General features: G+C 38.5%; 1 protein-coding gene across 1 annotated transcript in view; it reads right to left on the minus strand.

The window, feature by feature from the left end:
• Positions 1–15,127, minus strand: part of AGPAT5 (1-acylglycerol-3-phosphate O-acyltransferase 5) — a 57,924-nt gene that overhangs the window by 38,059 nt on the left and 4,738 nt on the right. The window contains exons 2-3 of the mRNA XM_030490843.1: positions 3,115–3,184; positions 2,772–2,887 (exon numbers count right to left, since the gene is read on the minus strand). Of these exons, the coding sequence (XP_030346703.1) occupies positions 2,772–2,887; positions 3,115–3,184 (186 nt within the window). The remainder of the gene's footprint in view (positions 1–2,771; positions 2,888–3,114; positions 3,185–15,127) is intronic.

Below are 15,127 nucleotides of genomic sequence, written 5' to 3' on the forward strand. Positions count from 1 at the left end.
GACGTGACTTTTAAGTTGTTCTCCAAAAGCTGCAGTGAAAAGGAACAGAAAGTCAATGGTACATTAACACCATATTAAATATTCTGTCTTAACATTATTGTCTGTGGTTCCCTTCCAAGGTGAATTAGCCAGCTGCAACACTCAGATGTGCTGCTGTGGCTGGCAAGAGACCAAAGCCAGGAATAGAATCCCCCAGTTCATCAAGCTTGGCCTTCAGCAGGCTATAGCATCATTATAAGCACCCCCAGAAGCAGTGTACCAGTCACGGATAGATAATGGCATGAGCAGAAAAACAGCCCATAATCTGTGCAGCACATGAGAGCTGCACATTATCCACACATTCCATATATAAGAATGTTTTTAAGATCTGACACCATTAAAGGGACATAGAAGTCTTATTCTGTACAGTGGTACCACAACAACTGCTTTCAGGAAGGGCAAACTCAGTTTGGTTTGAGAAATAATGCACCTGCTTTACAAGACTTCCATGTAATTGCTAAGTAATCCTTCTGTGTGAGCTCAACTAGGTCAAGCTTTGATAAATGAGGGAAGGCTGGAATCAAAGTCTTCCCTTATTTATCAAATTACTAAGCAGCTGCAGTAAACTGGAAAAATATTGGACCACCTTTTCCTTGTTTAATTTGTGAACCTGGAGAAATCAAATTACTATTGTATTGTTTGCTTAGGGACACCACAAGACCAAAGACAGATTTGGTGTCCCCACCTCAGACTTTTTAATGCTCAGAAATAAAATTGTACTTCTCAAGTAAATACAAATACATAGTCATGTAATATAAGAACAGACAAATTATGTATTGCAAGATCACCACTTGCTGCATATGACCCAACTACATATATATGTCAGCTCCCCTGAGCTCACATACATACACAGGGTTACAAAGCTGAAGAGAGGCAAGATGCCATACTAGCTAAGTATTTGGCTAAAATTCAGTAACAACCGAAAAGGTGCAGTAGCTGATGCTGAATAACAGAAGAGACAGAGACATACCTCCGATGTTAAAAAGTCAAGCAAACTCCAGGATATCAAAAATATTTATCAAAATTACATCCAGCTTCCCCAGGTGGTATTATATGAATAGGAGCTAGTTGCATTTTGGTGGAGAAAGATAGGGGGAAAAAAAAAATTTAGATCCACCCAAAAATAATAAAGCCAGTTTTATGAAAAGAAATATTTCTACATAATAAATCAAACCTGGAACATAACAGGTTAATTTAAGCAGTTCTTTTCTTTTCTTGCTATTAGATAGTTGCCTCCAAAGAAGAATGCTAGTTATGCAATTGTATATAGCTCAAATTCCCCAATTTGTATTGCATTTCCTTTTCAGTAAGAGATCAAATATATGAATGCTTTTCAAAACAGATTTCTGGAAGTACTGTTTTTAATGTTAGAATTTTTTTCCGCTGTACTTTAAAAGCCCCTCTCTCAGTCAACAATGAATTATGTTTACAAACATACTTCCTTTGTGCCTGAATTTCGCTCTCCTGGACATCCAGACCACGTTTATTTCCAAACAGGATGTTTACCTGAGGTAGGGAATATGAATTCCGTGAGCATGGCGTAATAACATGGCTTTGGAAACTTTTAGTGGAGTGTAAGTGACATCACTGACAGAACATCAACAGGAAGGGCAGGAAGTGTTTTATGTTTTTGCACTGTTTGGTGTGATAAAAACAATAAAAATACCTATTAGCTTGCACTGCAGGCCTGCTGCATCCCGTCTCAGTCATTTAAACACACACGCATCACCACTGTTAGTAAGCTGCCTTTCATTTGTGTCACTGACATAAATATATATATAGATATAATCATCACCCAAGAAAATTGTAGAAGTTTAATGTTTTGAGGAATCCAAAGCTGAACAGATTTTATTTAATACATGTGTTTTGATTAAAAATGTAGGCTAGATTCAGATTAAATTTCCACAGGAACCTTCTTTTAACAGTCAATATAGCAGCCAGGAAACTGAGCACCGGATATTCCGGATAGCAATAATAATTTTCCAAAATCTTGAAAAAAATCATTTCTGGACACCTAGTGATAGCGGACGGAATATATATCCTGTCTGTATTTTAATTAAAGCAGACTTAAATCACAACCAATGTAACGGCTACAGACAAGGACAAAGAGCAAAATATTTCCATGCAGCAGACTGGCCACTTTAGAGGAAACAAAATGTAGAGAACCAGAGTCATTAGTGAGGACAAGTATCAGACAACACAGAAGTCCATTTTCTCCCAAAAGATACCTTCAGTGAGGTACAACAGGGTGTGACAGTCTGTACTTAATTTAGGGGACTGGGACAGCAAACCCACCAGTAAAAATAAATTTTGAACAGTTTCTTACTTTCTCTGTAGCATATTCTTTTCTAAACATAGCAATTTTAGAAGAAAGGATGGCAACCACCCATGCGCCAGCCTAGATTCATACCCTATGTGCTGTTTAAGCAAGTAGGTGCTCTTCTCAACCAGAAGACGACAGATCTTTTCAATTGTCAAGCTGAAAACATTGAAGCCCGTATCTTGGGCAACGCTCTGACCTCTTACACAATGAACAGACAGTAAAAAACTCAACCACTACCTATGCCAAGACATAACGGCGAGACAATTCACACCCTAGCGATGGGCATCTTGTCAGACATGATCCAAGATTCTGAACCTCTGTTTAAATCAGGTATCTACACAAAAGCTAGAAGGCAACATCTGATTTCTGGGAAAGGCCACTGTGTAAGGCAAAAAGGAAATGAGCTTACCTGTGAGAAATACCACCCGTATAGCGGAAGCCACTTCAACCCATCTTTCAAGACATACCGAACATGCCCAAGAACATTCTGCCTAATTGCCAGCATGTCTGCAATAATCCAATCAACTGCAAAGACAAAAGCCCAAAATGTTTAGTTAAATTAGTTTTTAATTGCCACTGATGAAACAAAAAGCGCATGTTGTACATATAAATATCATTAAAGGTATCTGAACTAGAAGTTCTGAATCAGAAGTTCTTGCTTATTAGGGCAAGGCTGGAAAGAGAGAGGCACAGTAAACAGAAGCAGATCTTTAAAAATCTATAAAACTGCTAAGACAGACATAAATACAAACCTGTACATTGATGATTTGATAAATATATTACATTTTCTTTATTTTTTGGCAAATCCCCATAGATTATTACCTAAAAAAAAAAAAACAAAAAACCAGTATTACTTTATTTTCATCGCATTAGGCAGTGATGACATCCAACGCAGTAATCAGCTATTTACTAGGGGAACTGCCAGCAAGTTAGCACCATTAACAGAAAATATCCCATCACTGCATCAATAGCCATCATGCATACAACTGACTTCTCAACAAAGCAGTGAACATTAATCAATGACGGCTTAAGAAAGCTAATCAGTTCTTGTGCCTTAGCCCTAGAACTGAATCCATGGAATTTGACCTACATCCGCAAGATCCCTACATTAATATAATTAAAGGTAAATAGGAATCACAAAAACATGCAAAAACACTATTTAACTTTATACATCTAATGAATAAGATATACTTCAGCCAGGCACTCAGTATCATTCTATCTAAAATAGTAAATATTCCTGGATTAGATTAAGAAGAAAATCTCAATCATTTGCCATGATTTTAATAATCAAGACTGAACAAAAAAGCATGAGGTTGAGGGGTGTGTTTAAATTGGTGTTCAGCTTCCAGCCAGCAGGTTTTGTTGCAATTTTTCTGCTACATTAAAGACACCCTTTAACCTTTTAGTTCCCTGCCTACTAGTGAAATAACCTTCTCAGAGCATGACAAGGGCAAATGGTGAAGCAGTAAACCAAGCCACCATTTAAAATAGATTAATTTAATTACTTCTATTTCAAATACAAAATGAGCAATTACTTAAACCATTTCAGTTCTGAATTGAGTAATCCATGCAGCTGTTTTATCTTTAATAAATATTTTCATTATTGTCCTGGGTTTGGGTGAGATAATTTTCTTCCCAGTAGCTGGTACAGCTACTGGTACTGAATTTAGTATGAGAATAAGGTTGATAACACACTGACATTTCTAGTTGTTGCTAAGTAATGTTTATACTAAGTCAAGGACTTCTCAGCTTTTCATGCCCTGCCAGTGAGAAGGCTGGAGGGGCACAAGAAGCCAGGAGGGAGCACAGCTAGGACAGCTGACCCAAACTGGCTAAAGGGATATTCCATACCATACGTCACCATGCTCAGTATATAAATAGGGGGGAGTTGGCCAGGAGAGGCCAGTCGCTGCTCAGGTCAGGCTGAGTATCAGTCAGTGGATGGTGAGCAATTGTGTTATGCATCACTTGGGTTTATTGTGGTTTTTTTTTGGGTTTTTTTTTTTTTTTTAAACTGTTCTCTCTTTCTGTTATTTCCTTTTAAATTATTATTAGTATTGTATTTTACTTTATTTCAATTATTAAACTGTTCTTATATCAATCCATGGGTTTTACCTTTTCTACTGGGGGTTAGAGGAGTGAGTGAGCAGCTGCATGGTACTTAGTTGCCGGCTGGGGTTAAACCACGACAATTATCAAACAAAGCTTTCTTTTTCAACCAGTACATTTCAGGTAGCATTCTCCCCTTGCTCTGCCAACACCAATGGCTATACTCCTTGTTTCTAGCAGTTAGCTGTTTAAACATACACTCTTCTTCAAAGTGACTCCATTCACCAAAAACCAAAGCACTATTTGGAAGGTTTACCCACTTATTATCACCACTTTCCTAGTCTGGACCATGTGGGAAATTTATGAGGAAGATCTAACTAATATTCAGATCTTGATTAATATAATTTAGTATGCCAAGTCTTGCATTGATCTTTAGAGAAGGTTTCTCTGAGCACCTCCAAAAAACCTGCCCACCTCTTGGTTAACCTGTGATACCGGATGGGTAATGCCTTGTATTGTAGCACTCTGCAAAAACCCCATATAAAGCTGTACATTTTACATTCATGCCGTTCCTTCTCTGAAAACACAACAGTACTGTTGATCAAATTTTGCTTGCAATCCAAGAAAGATATTGGCAGACTGAGATATTCAGTAAATATGTGGACAAGAGAGAATCCAGCATACATAAAGAGAACATTACTTTTTTTCTTTTTTTCAAAAACAAAAGACATTGTGCACAATAAATTTTAACTGAACATTGTAACAAGTCCGTTGACAAGTATATTCTGCACAGTATCCAAGAAATTCAAACAAGCTGTAGGAGTAGTTTTCTCATTAAAGTTCCAGGAGAATTTACAATCTTACTGCTGACACTCTAGGTACCACACACTATTTAGTGCAAGGCAGCAGTCAGAGGATATGATCTTACACGTCAGGTGCAAAAATTACACTGAAATAAAAATTGATCTTCCTACTCTCACTTATGGAGTTAAAACTTCATTTTCAAGTGCATACTTCTCAAGCAGTGCTATACACTAGGTCCATAAATATTGTTTTCTTTAATTTCCAGTTAAGACCCTACTATGCAGTTTCTGGCAAAGACTTTTAGAGGAAGGGAAAAGGCCCACCACAACAAATCACTAAACCAGAATGTCCTGAACTATCCGTGCCTTGTTTAAAATGTAAGAAAACAAGAACAAAACAAAATCTGCCCTTGACACCATACGAGCTGTCCCACACAAGAAACAGGGTTTGAAATACACAATTTATAACTTCAGCTTGTAAAAATTTCCACTTTAATGTACAAATACAAGATCTCAGTGTAACCAGACCCACAATTCAAAGCATTCACTTGTGACTATCACATGACTAAAAACAAATACAAAGGATAATTCCCTTAAAAAACATATGATTGTGTCTGCCAAATATAACAGTTAATCTGTATTATTTTTTATTTCAATAAGATTGGAGCTAGTTCACTTTTTAATCCCAGAGGAACACTCGCTCATTGTTACTGTAAGCAATTTCTACGTACAACATATGTCTTACCGGAACAGTTACATGTAATGAATCAAAATAAAAAAAAATTAATAAAAACCTACCTTTTCATATTTATAATTAGTTCTCGTTAAACACAAAACACTGGATATTTTATTTCAAAGCAAAGGAAGGAGTGGGAAAATCTGGAAACTCTATTTTGTTTGCTCAGATGGCTCAGCCAAAGGGGGTGCAATAGCTTTCTCTACAGCATTATTCATTTCAGCGCTGCCAACTGCACTAATCTGGAGAAAAGGCTTACACAGCTCATCAAAAGCCAGCAACTCACCTACTGGACATTCACAGCTAGGAACTAAGAGTTACAAACTTAGAATACAACTGTTACTACAAGCAGGTTAAGAATGGCAACTTCCAACCTGCATTCTCTAGAGGCTTCTTCAGATTCAGGAGACACCTACTCTGTGAGCAGCCACACAGCTCCCCTCTAACAATGAAGTATTTTTGCGTGTTACTGCGTTTCTGGAAAAGTTAGTAGACCTTACACAACAGAGGGTTAACAGCTAAGCGCTTTGAATCCTGCAGAAACATTGCTCTTTTCCCTTTGAGATGATGTCTGAAGAATTCACCTGCTTGTGAATAAGCAGGGAAGAGTCCCCTTAGGGCAAGCCTTCAATTTCTGGCAATCTGATGCTTCCCGGTGAACTACAATACCTAATGTAAATTACAGCTGCAGAAAGAAATGATACCATAGTATTCTTCGTGGTCTCCAGAAAATCTCTGACTCCCTACTGTTTTTGTAGCTAACTTCACGGAATTCCCTGCTGCAGAGACTGCGCAGTCTCTGGCTCCTTCTCAGTCTGCTGGTGCAGAAAAGATCTGGGCATCACAGTAAAGGCAAGCACTTGAGTGATTTACCACCGACAGCAATGCAGAAATGAATGTCCACAGTGACAGGCTGTGTGCACGCTCCTTTTGAAGGAACGTGAAGAGAGCAGAGTAGCTAAGAGATTCCTCCTCAAGAACCGTTTGGGGGGGGGCAAAGAGGGGGTGCAGAGCACCGCAGGGGATGGTCTTCCCGTCTGCAGGGCATTCACTAGCAAGCAGCTGTGAAGTGGTGGAGGACATGCTTGTGAGGGAATTTCCAGTTTCAGAAGTTAAGGTACCTAGTGTTTTAGACAATTTATGCACAACTTGCACAACTCTATTAATGCCACAGTATCCTATGTATGGGCTTGAAACACTGAGAAGGTAAGTGTCCTGTCTACCACAATGAAGCATGTGATGATCCTATTCATCTGACCAGGTGCTGCTTTGTTAGAAAAAGGCACAATGAAGTCAAGCAAAGAAAACAAGGCAAAAGGAAAAGCAATGCAGCAAGCCAAAGTAAGCAGAAATTTGAGGGAAAAAGATCAAAATTCAGACTTACAGCCTAACATTATAAACATTACTTGGGTACAGAACATTAAAATGTGTGCTTTTAGCCAAGTTTTAGCTGCTTCACAACCCAGTTCACAAGAATGGGTAATACAATTACTGTTAATATGGGTCTTTCACATCTATTTACATAGCCTGTCAAACTCATTTTACTGTCAAACTCAATACAGTGAGGTCTCAAATAAAGGAAACTGGATGCTATTAGATTCACTTCTGTGGGAAGGCTGATACCCAGCTTCCCTGGATGACAGACACTAAGCTGTTTACATGCCCAGCAGGCACAAGACACACCTCAGACAGTCATGATCAGATGAAGCTCTGATCCACTCGCAGGAGGTTACAACAAATTCTCTTGATGGAAGAATTTACTAATTCAGTGATAGGCTGCTCTAGGCATGCAAATGGGAGCTCCTGGGTGATCTGGTGACACTAGTTTCAGCTTCCCTACCAGCCTCATGTTTCTTCCAGTGCAACATATTCAACTGTGCCTGTGATAACATGGTAGGTCATGTAGCAATGTAAAATGTTCCCGCATGGCAGCCACACCTGAATAACTCATATTTTGCATAGGCCTTCACTGCAACAAGGTGTACATTCCCTATTTAGAGTTTTGTTTCTTGCTTATGAAATCTGTACATACCAAAGAAAACTAAATCGATCATTTAATCACATCCTAGCTACATCAACTCAGTAAACAGGGCCATGATGAGGTAAAAGTAACCACGCCATCAAAAACCTGCTTGCAGGTCAACTGGTGACCACATCAAACTCCCAGCAAAGAGATCACCTTAATACAATAACTGGATTTCACTGATAACAGGAGCAGTTCAGGAGCTGACAAGCAAGCAGATCTGGCACTTCTGTTTCAGTGGCAGTAAGGCAATACAGCTCGTTATTGGTGGTAAAAACTCATCTTACACCCCATCAGATGCCTAACAGCATATTCACTCTTGGTTCCTCAGACTTCTTAACCCTCCTCCCTCCTCTGTTCAAAGAACCTAGGTGTGAATTGCAGAATGATGCTCCCTTCTTTGCTGTAACTGCAACAAAACTGATGTGCACTGAAACACAGTGAAGGTGTGTCTCCACAGAGAAGGTGGAGCACCCTGATCAGAATAAAAACCCCATCAGCTTCAAGCACGGGCAATAGCAACTGGAAAGAAGGTTAAAAGCAGTAGGATAATAGCAAAACATTCCTTCCCTCTCCCGAAGGACAAGAGGAGAAACAGAACATTCAAGTCATCAACACTTCACTTAAAACAAACCATACAAACTTCATATACTTAGCTGTGCTATCTCACAACATGCACTTCTGTTCATTTCACTATTTCTTCCTGACAAATTTTATAACTGGAAATAATCTCTTTGGGATAAGAGCTGGGCACTATTATAACATGAGTACTTATTAAAATAAATAGTATCCTAGGATGTATTTCTTAGCTGTTTGTTAAAAATCTGGATATAATTTTGTGGTGAAGGGTGGAGCTTGCATCAACAAGCCACCAAAAGTAACTACTAGATATGGCTTCTAAAGTCAACGGGTAACCCTGTGCAAGCTGACTTCTGCAGCATTGCTGTAGACATCTTATCTGAAGATGTTTAAATTCTTAGTCTAAAAACCTGTCTGATGACACAACTGGTCCTTTGAACTTCTAGAGAAAGTACCTCAGATCACAGAATCTATTTACCCCCTTTGACAAGAAGCAGGCCCAAGACAGGATACAAATGGGGAATTTGTACTTTGTGCTGACAAATTTCTCAGGTTTTCAGATGTCCTACTGCAAGAATTTCAAATGTTTCTTTTTCTTCCTAGAAGATAAAGAAGCACGTTTATTTGCATTTAACAGATAAGAGTTTCACTTGCCTGCAGCATAAGGAATATGAATGGGACAGAAGGAAAAAGGACTTTCATGCTATTTTTTTCTCTAGATCGAAAGAAAAAATAGCTCAAGTATAATTTTTCTAAAAATACTTTTATAGCACAGTTTTTAAAATAATGGTTGTATTATTGCTACACCTCATTACCTCTTTAAAGAGACTATCTGCTCAATACATAACTGTACAAGTCTGAAGTCTGCTGCTCAAGCTCAGCATCAAACCATAAAAATCACAATGCAATCAATTTTATTGAAGTAGAGAGTTCACTCAAATATTCTGTAGCTATGTATTTTACTGGGGTTCAGTAAAGAAAACCATTGCCAAGAGACTGTCCTCTGGGGAATATTGAGAAGATACCTATATTTTTTTTATTTTTATTTTTTTAACAAATCATTCATTTGATTGAACAAGAAAGCAGATAACAAAAAACTACAGTTACTGCCATTTTATTTCCTTTTCGTAATAAGACTATATTAGCAACCTACATGCATTATGCAGGACTGAATCATACCATGTGATGTTAAGTATGAAGTCTGTACATACTAGCTTTTAGTCTTATGGTCTAAATTGACAAACTGTTATAAACATGAGTAGTTACACTTTGTTCAACAGCACTAGCTACATGTATAGAAGTCTAGTTCTGATGCTGACTGTACAGACTTTACAGTTTCTCAGCTGAATTAAAAGTAATTGACCCTCGTATTAAGGGAAATCTTCTGGAAGAATCAGAATCAATAAAATCTTGAAGGTAATGCAGATACCTTGTGAGCTAATGAAAACATATTAATATTTATAATACAATTTCTAGTATCTATAGCAGTAAAAATACATCTTTAGAGTCTCTTACTCTTTGAATATTTGACTACTTTTTGTATTTGAGTATAAAAAAGACTTGCAAATATTTAGGCTATTAGAAATAATTGCCTAATTTTCTAGAGTTTTATAATAAATTAATATTCACTGCAGGAAGGCCTCTTTTTGAGGTCCCCAGTCCTGCCAGCATATGTTAAATATCATCTGATAGTACTCTGTAGATTTGGGAGCTTTGCTTCTGGATTCTCATCAAGTTATACACAGGTTGGGAACTTTGTTTAAAGTACACACAATTCATTCCTGCTTGGACTCCTTAACTATCTGAGGAACCTTAAAAAAACAAAACAAAACCCCATCTGTATAACTTAACTGTTTCAGTCTTCGTGACAGAAAAAAGTGGGACTTACCATGAACATAATTTTAAGATTTGGGCATCTAAATCCTCAATAAATCCCGTTTTTGGTACCTAAATAATTTACTGGTTCTTTCTGCAAATGACTTGCTTTTGAATACAGTGCAGTTCTATGGCATGGACCATGGAGTAGCCCACATTTACAATCAGTGACCAATGGGGAAAGACAAAGTTAGAGCATCTAAAAATCTTTTATCATAAATCACCAATAATTACATTTTTTTTCCCCACAAGTACTGCACATATTTCAAATATATATAGCGCATGTAAAAGGAGATTATTTATAAGATGAGATTTCAACAGGAGGGTTTTTCTGAACATCTGGCGTCTTGGTATTATGCAAAACCTGAACATGCCTTCCAGCACAAGAGTGGAAGTAAGTATTCCACCTGTTTGATTAGGAGAGAAACAGTGCCCCTTATAAGCCTTTGGCACCTCTGTAGATTATCTTCCCGCATATTTTTGTAATTTCCTTAAAAGAAAGGAAAAGGTGACCCACATTTAATGTAGCTATTGTTTACTTTATTACTGTTCTGTAGTGGAAAATACATAATGTCCATGTCCCGTCCCATCTCATCCATCCCCCCAAAAATAGAAGCTACAGTGCCTTGGTACATTAAGCATGTTCTGGAAACGTTATCCTTTGTGCACCTCACAACAGCCAGAAGCAGGAAATTTCATGGCAGTTTGCAGTGTTCCTCTAGCTAGAGCCCTTTATAACAGGAATTTTGCTTCTAAATGCCAAGGACTCCAAGGAGTTGATTGTGTCCTTATTTGTAAGACTTATATGAGTGTGGACAAATGAGTACAGACAGAACCGGTGTGAAGTTATCAATGAGTTGACACACATGGGAAAGGGGATGACTAAGAAAACTCTACATCCTTTGCTTGTGATTGTGAATAAGATTTTTGAAAGCTCCTTCACACATCATTTTTGGTAAGTATTTACAATTTAGGCACTACAGACTTTCAAGGTGAGGCAAAGGAATCATTGCACAGCAAAAGAGAAGATGCAGGGCGGTATCTGACCTAGCAGCAACTAATCTGGCTCCAGACCTGAACACGGTAAACTTGAATCAGCCTCAAAAAATAGCCACTGTTAAAACCACTTTAATATTTGCTCACCACCACAGCACGTGAATCAACCAGTTCATCTGCAGCTTGCTCGGAACTGTGCACTGTGTTTGCTTACACAAAAAGAAACACATGTGCCCTCAGATTCCCAAGTAGCCCTAGAAAATGGGACGGGATAACTCAAGTAAATCTATAAGTTCCAGAGGAAAAATTACTGCAACTACCACAATAGAGTTCAAAGTCATACAAAACAATTATTTTTCTCCACATTTAGTTATATGCTCAAATACAGATTCAACCAAATCATGGGTAGCTAATTTTACATTTAAAAATCAAACTAGAAGAAACTATGATTTCCTGGTCCCATACTGAGGAGCTAGTAATAATAGGGAAGATGACAAGTAATATGTGACAGAAATGAAACGAACAAAAGAAATTAATTTCCCTGGGTTTTTATCCCAAACCTCTTCATAGCATAAATTCAAACTGACAGAATAAAGATTAAAGAATATTTTCCCCAAAGATATGCTTCCTAATAATTGTAATGTCAAAATCTCTGAATCTGAGCCTAATTTATCTAACACAACTAAATCTAAGAAAAAAAAGATACCCTGTAAGCCTGAGGTAAATAGTTTGCAATAATTGGAGTCAAATGTTTAACTATGAATAGAATCTTCTCTTAACAAGAACAGTGTCTGATGGTAAAGTACCAGGAGAAAAAACTTCTCAATTAATCATCCTTACATAAAGTATCTGGACCTATTATGTAAGCAGAAGGAAAGGGCACTGAAGAGCACTGTAAAACTCCATGGCCCAGTATCTACCAAAACACAGTTAAATGCAAAAAGAGGAAAGCACATAAAAATCATGTGGGTTTAAAAGAAAAAAAAAATAAATTAATAAGATGCAATACCATTTGCATTTTTAAAACATAACAAATTATGAAAAATCAACACAACTTATATTAAGAACTGAATATACTAAAAATCTTAAGATATTCAAATTAAACCATATTTAAACAGAAAATTTAAACAACAAACCACAGAACCATAAAATTTACTGGCCAAATACTTGGAACCAGAATTTATATGTGCATTCAAACTTGCCCTTTGACTCCTTAGCTTTTCCTAACCTGAAAAATACTTGATTTTTTGCGATTTTCGTAAATAAGGCTGATCTAAAATTCATATTCAATTGTGGCTTGCCAATAAGAAAACACACGAGGCAAACCTCCACACAAAGATTCTAATTTATGAACCGCAACAGCAGTTTTGGTTCAGGTAACTGAGACTTTTTTCTAAAAACGCTAACAGACCTCAGTTTTAATGTATTTATGTTATTTTTCACGTATCAGGCAGGAGGTGAGGGATGATCAGGCCCAGCACTGAATATTGAATGTCCCCATACTAAATTCTTTCCAGATTGCCCCAGAGCCAAATCTGCAGCACACCAGAACTCTAGCTGGTATCCCGATGAACCAGTCATGGAGGACTTCATTTTCACCTTCAGAATGACAGCCAAAGGCAGACAGAACAAAAATTAAGACACATGCAAATATATCCTTTGCAATACGTAAAAAAGAAAGAGTGAAAAGCTTACACACCTAATAGATCTATTTTTGCTGCTTCACACCACAGTTGAACGCAAGAGCCTAAAGTTAGGCATCCATCTCAGTTTGAAAGCTGCATCCCTCAGGCTTAGCAGGTATCACAATTTCTGCTACAATAACACACAGGACTTTGTTTTATACTATAAAGGATGTATACACCTGGAGACAGCTGTGCATTGAAATCTCTAATGAGATGAGCCAGGGTATACCATCTTCGCAGAGCCAGTATCACAGCAGAAGGATTTCACTGGGCTTCTTTCAGAAGTTTACCACACAGAAGTGATTCACTTCACTACATTCTCCAGTTTCTTTTTTAATCTCTGCACTGCACCAACCCCCAAATTTCTATCACTTCCCAAAACCTTTATTTCACTATTTCTACCATCATCACAAATAAATGACAAGTTTCGATTAACCTCTCAACGTGCCTCACAAGAGCTAACATAGTTCCACGAAGCAGCAACCTGAGTGGTGCCTAACGAGAGTTGCTGCTGCAAGCTATGTGGAATGAACAAGGAAAGTACAAGCCCTCAGAGGCTGCTGAGCTACCACCAGAGCTTGGAGGTTTGCCTTGCCTGCAGCTCTTTGTCTTCCCGCTCAGCTTCCATACTGTCCCAGTACTCTCCCAACTCCTGAGCTGCCAGACTGGGAGGAAAGCTCAGGGAATGCAAGTGAAGGTTCATAAAACCAGGCTCATTCAAAAATGCAATTGCCAGCAATTTGTTTCTAAACACAACTGGAAAAGGGTGAAAAGTGACATCTCCTTCTGACATTCTGGTTATGGCATCTGCCCTGGAAAAACTCCTCATCTCAAGGGGAGTCACCCTGCCACACACACCTACCGACAGAAAGCAGTTAAAAGACAAACCTTCACCTTGCCTTGATGAAGCCTGGTTATGATGCCTCCTCCACTGTGGAAAGAATCAGGCTCCTAAAAGATGACAACCCACCTCACCAACAGCAATCAGAAGCACCTCCTGATGCGAGTATGCTGCAGCTTGGCTATTAGACTTGCACTGCCTCTTTGGCTTCCCACCTCCACTTTGGGCACTTGTGAAATACCTGAGGGATGGCTGGACAGCTTCAAAAAGGAAAGCAGGGAGGGTAAGTAAAGATAACCTCAACTAGGAAGGCTGCTGTCCTGGGAACAGAGATGGGCAAACACCTCATAACCCTCACTTCCAATGCAAACTGGCCAATAGCCGAAAGCCAAAGCAACCATCCCAAACTCAGACACCAAACTCTCCTCACAGAATTCCTAGGAAGCCAAGACATGAAACATAGCCCAGGCTCTACTCCACTGGAAAGCAATGTCAGCAGCACAGTGTCTCTGCAAAGTTTTAATTTGCAATAATCCTAAGCAGTTTTCAATCTTGTTGAGTCACAGCTAGTCCAAGCTTCAGTACCAATCCAGAAAGCACGCTGCATTACAGAATGGTTTCAGTTAAAAGGGACCTTAAGATCACCTAGGTCCAACCCGCCTGCCATGCCAAGGACACCTTCCATTAGACCAGGTTGCTCAAAGCCCCATCCGGCCTGGCCTTGAACACTGCCAGGGATGGGGCATCCACAACTTCTCTGGGTAACCTGTTCCAGTGCCTCACCACCCTCATAGTGAAGAACTTCTTCCTAATATCTAATGCAAACCTACCCTCCTGTAGTTTAAAGCCGTTCCCCCTTGTCTTATTGTTTAACAGGTATCTCTTGTATTTCTAGAAATACTACAGCTCTGCTAAACAACACTAAGATAGCATGTAATTGCCACAGCCCTTCTGGAGTCCTGTAACGACAACGAAAACCAGAATTTCACAATGTCTTTAATGACATCACCACTTTCAAAAACTCTTATTCAGCAGGAAGTAGGGACAAGGAAGAGCTGACACAAACACTGAACAAAATCCATGCACATGAATTCAGTCATGGATTTTAATCAATCGTAAAAACCTTTGAGATGGAAAGTGATCCTTTAGGAAGCAGTCCAAGTGATGATTTCTTTATT

Source organism: Strigops habroptila, chromosome 6 (genome assembly GCF_004027225.2).
Source record: "Strigops habroptila isolate Jane chromosome 6, bStrHab1.2.pri, whole genome shotgun sequence".
Lineage (NCBI taxonomy): Eukaryota > Metazoa > Chordata > Aves > Psittaciformes > Psittacidae > Strigops > Strigops habroptila.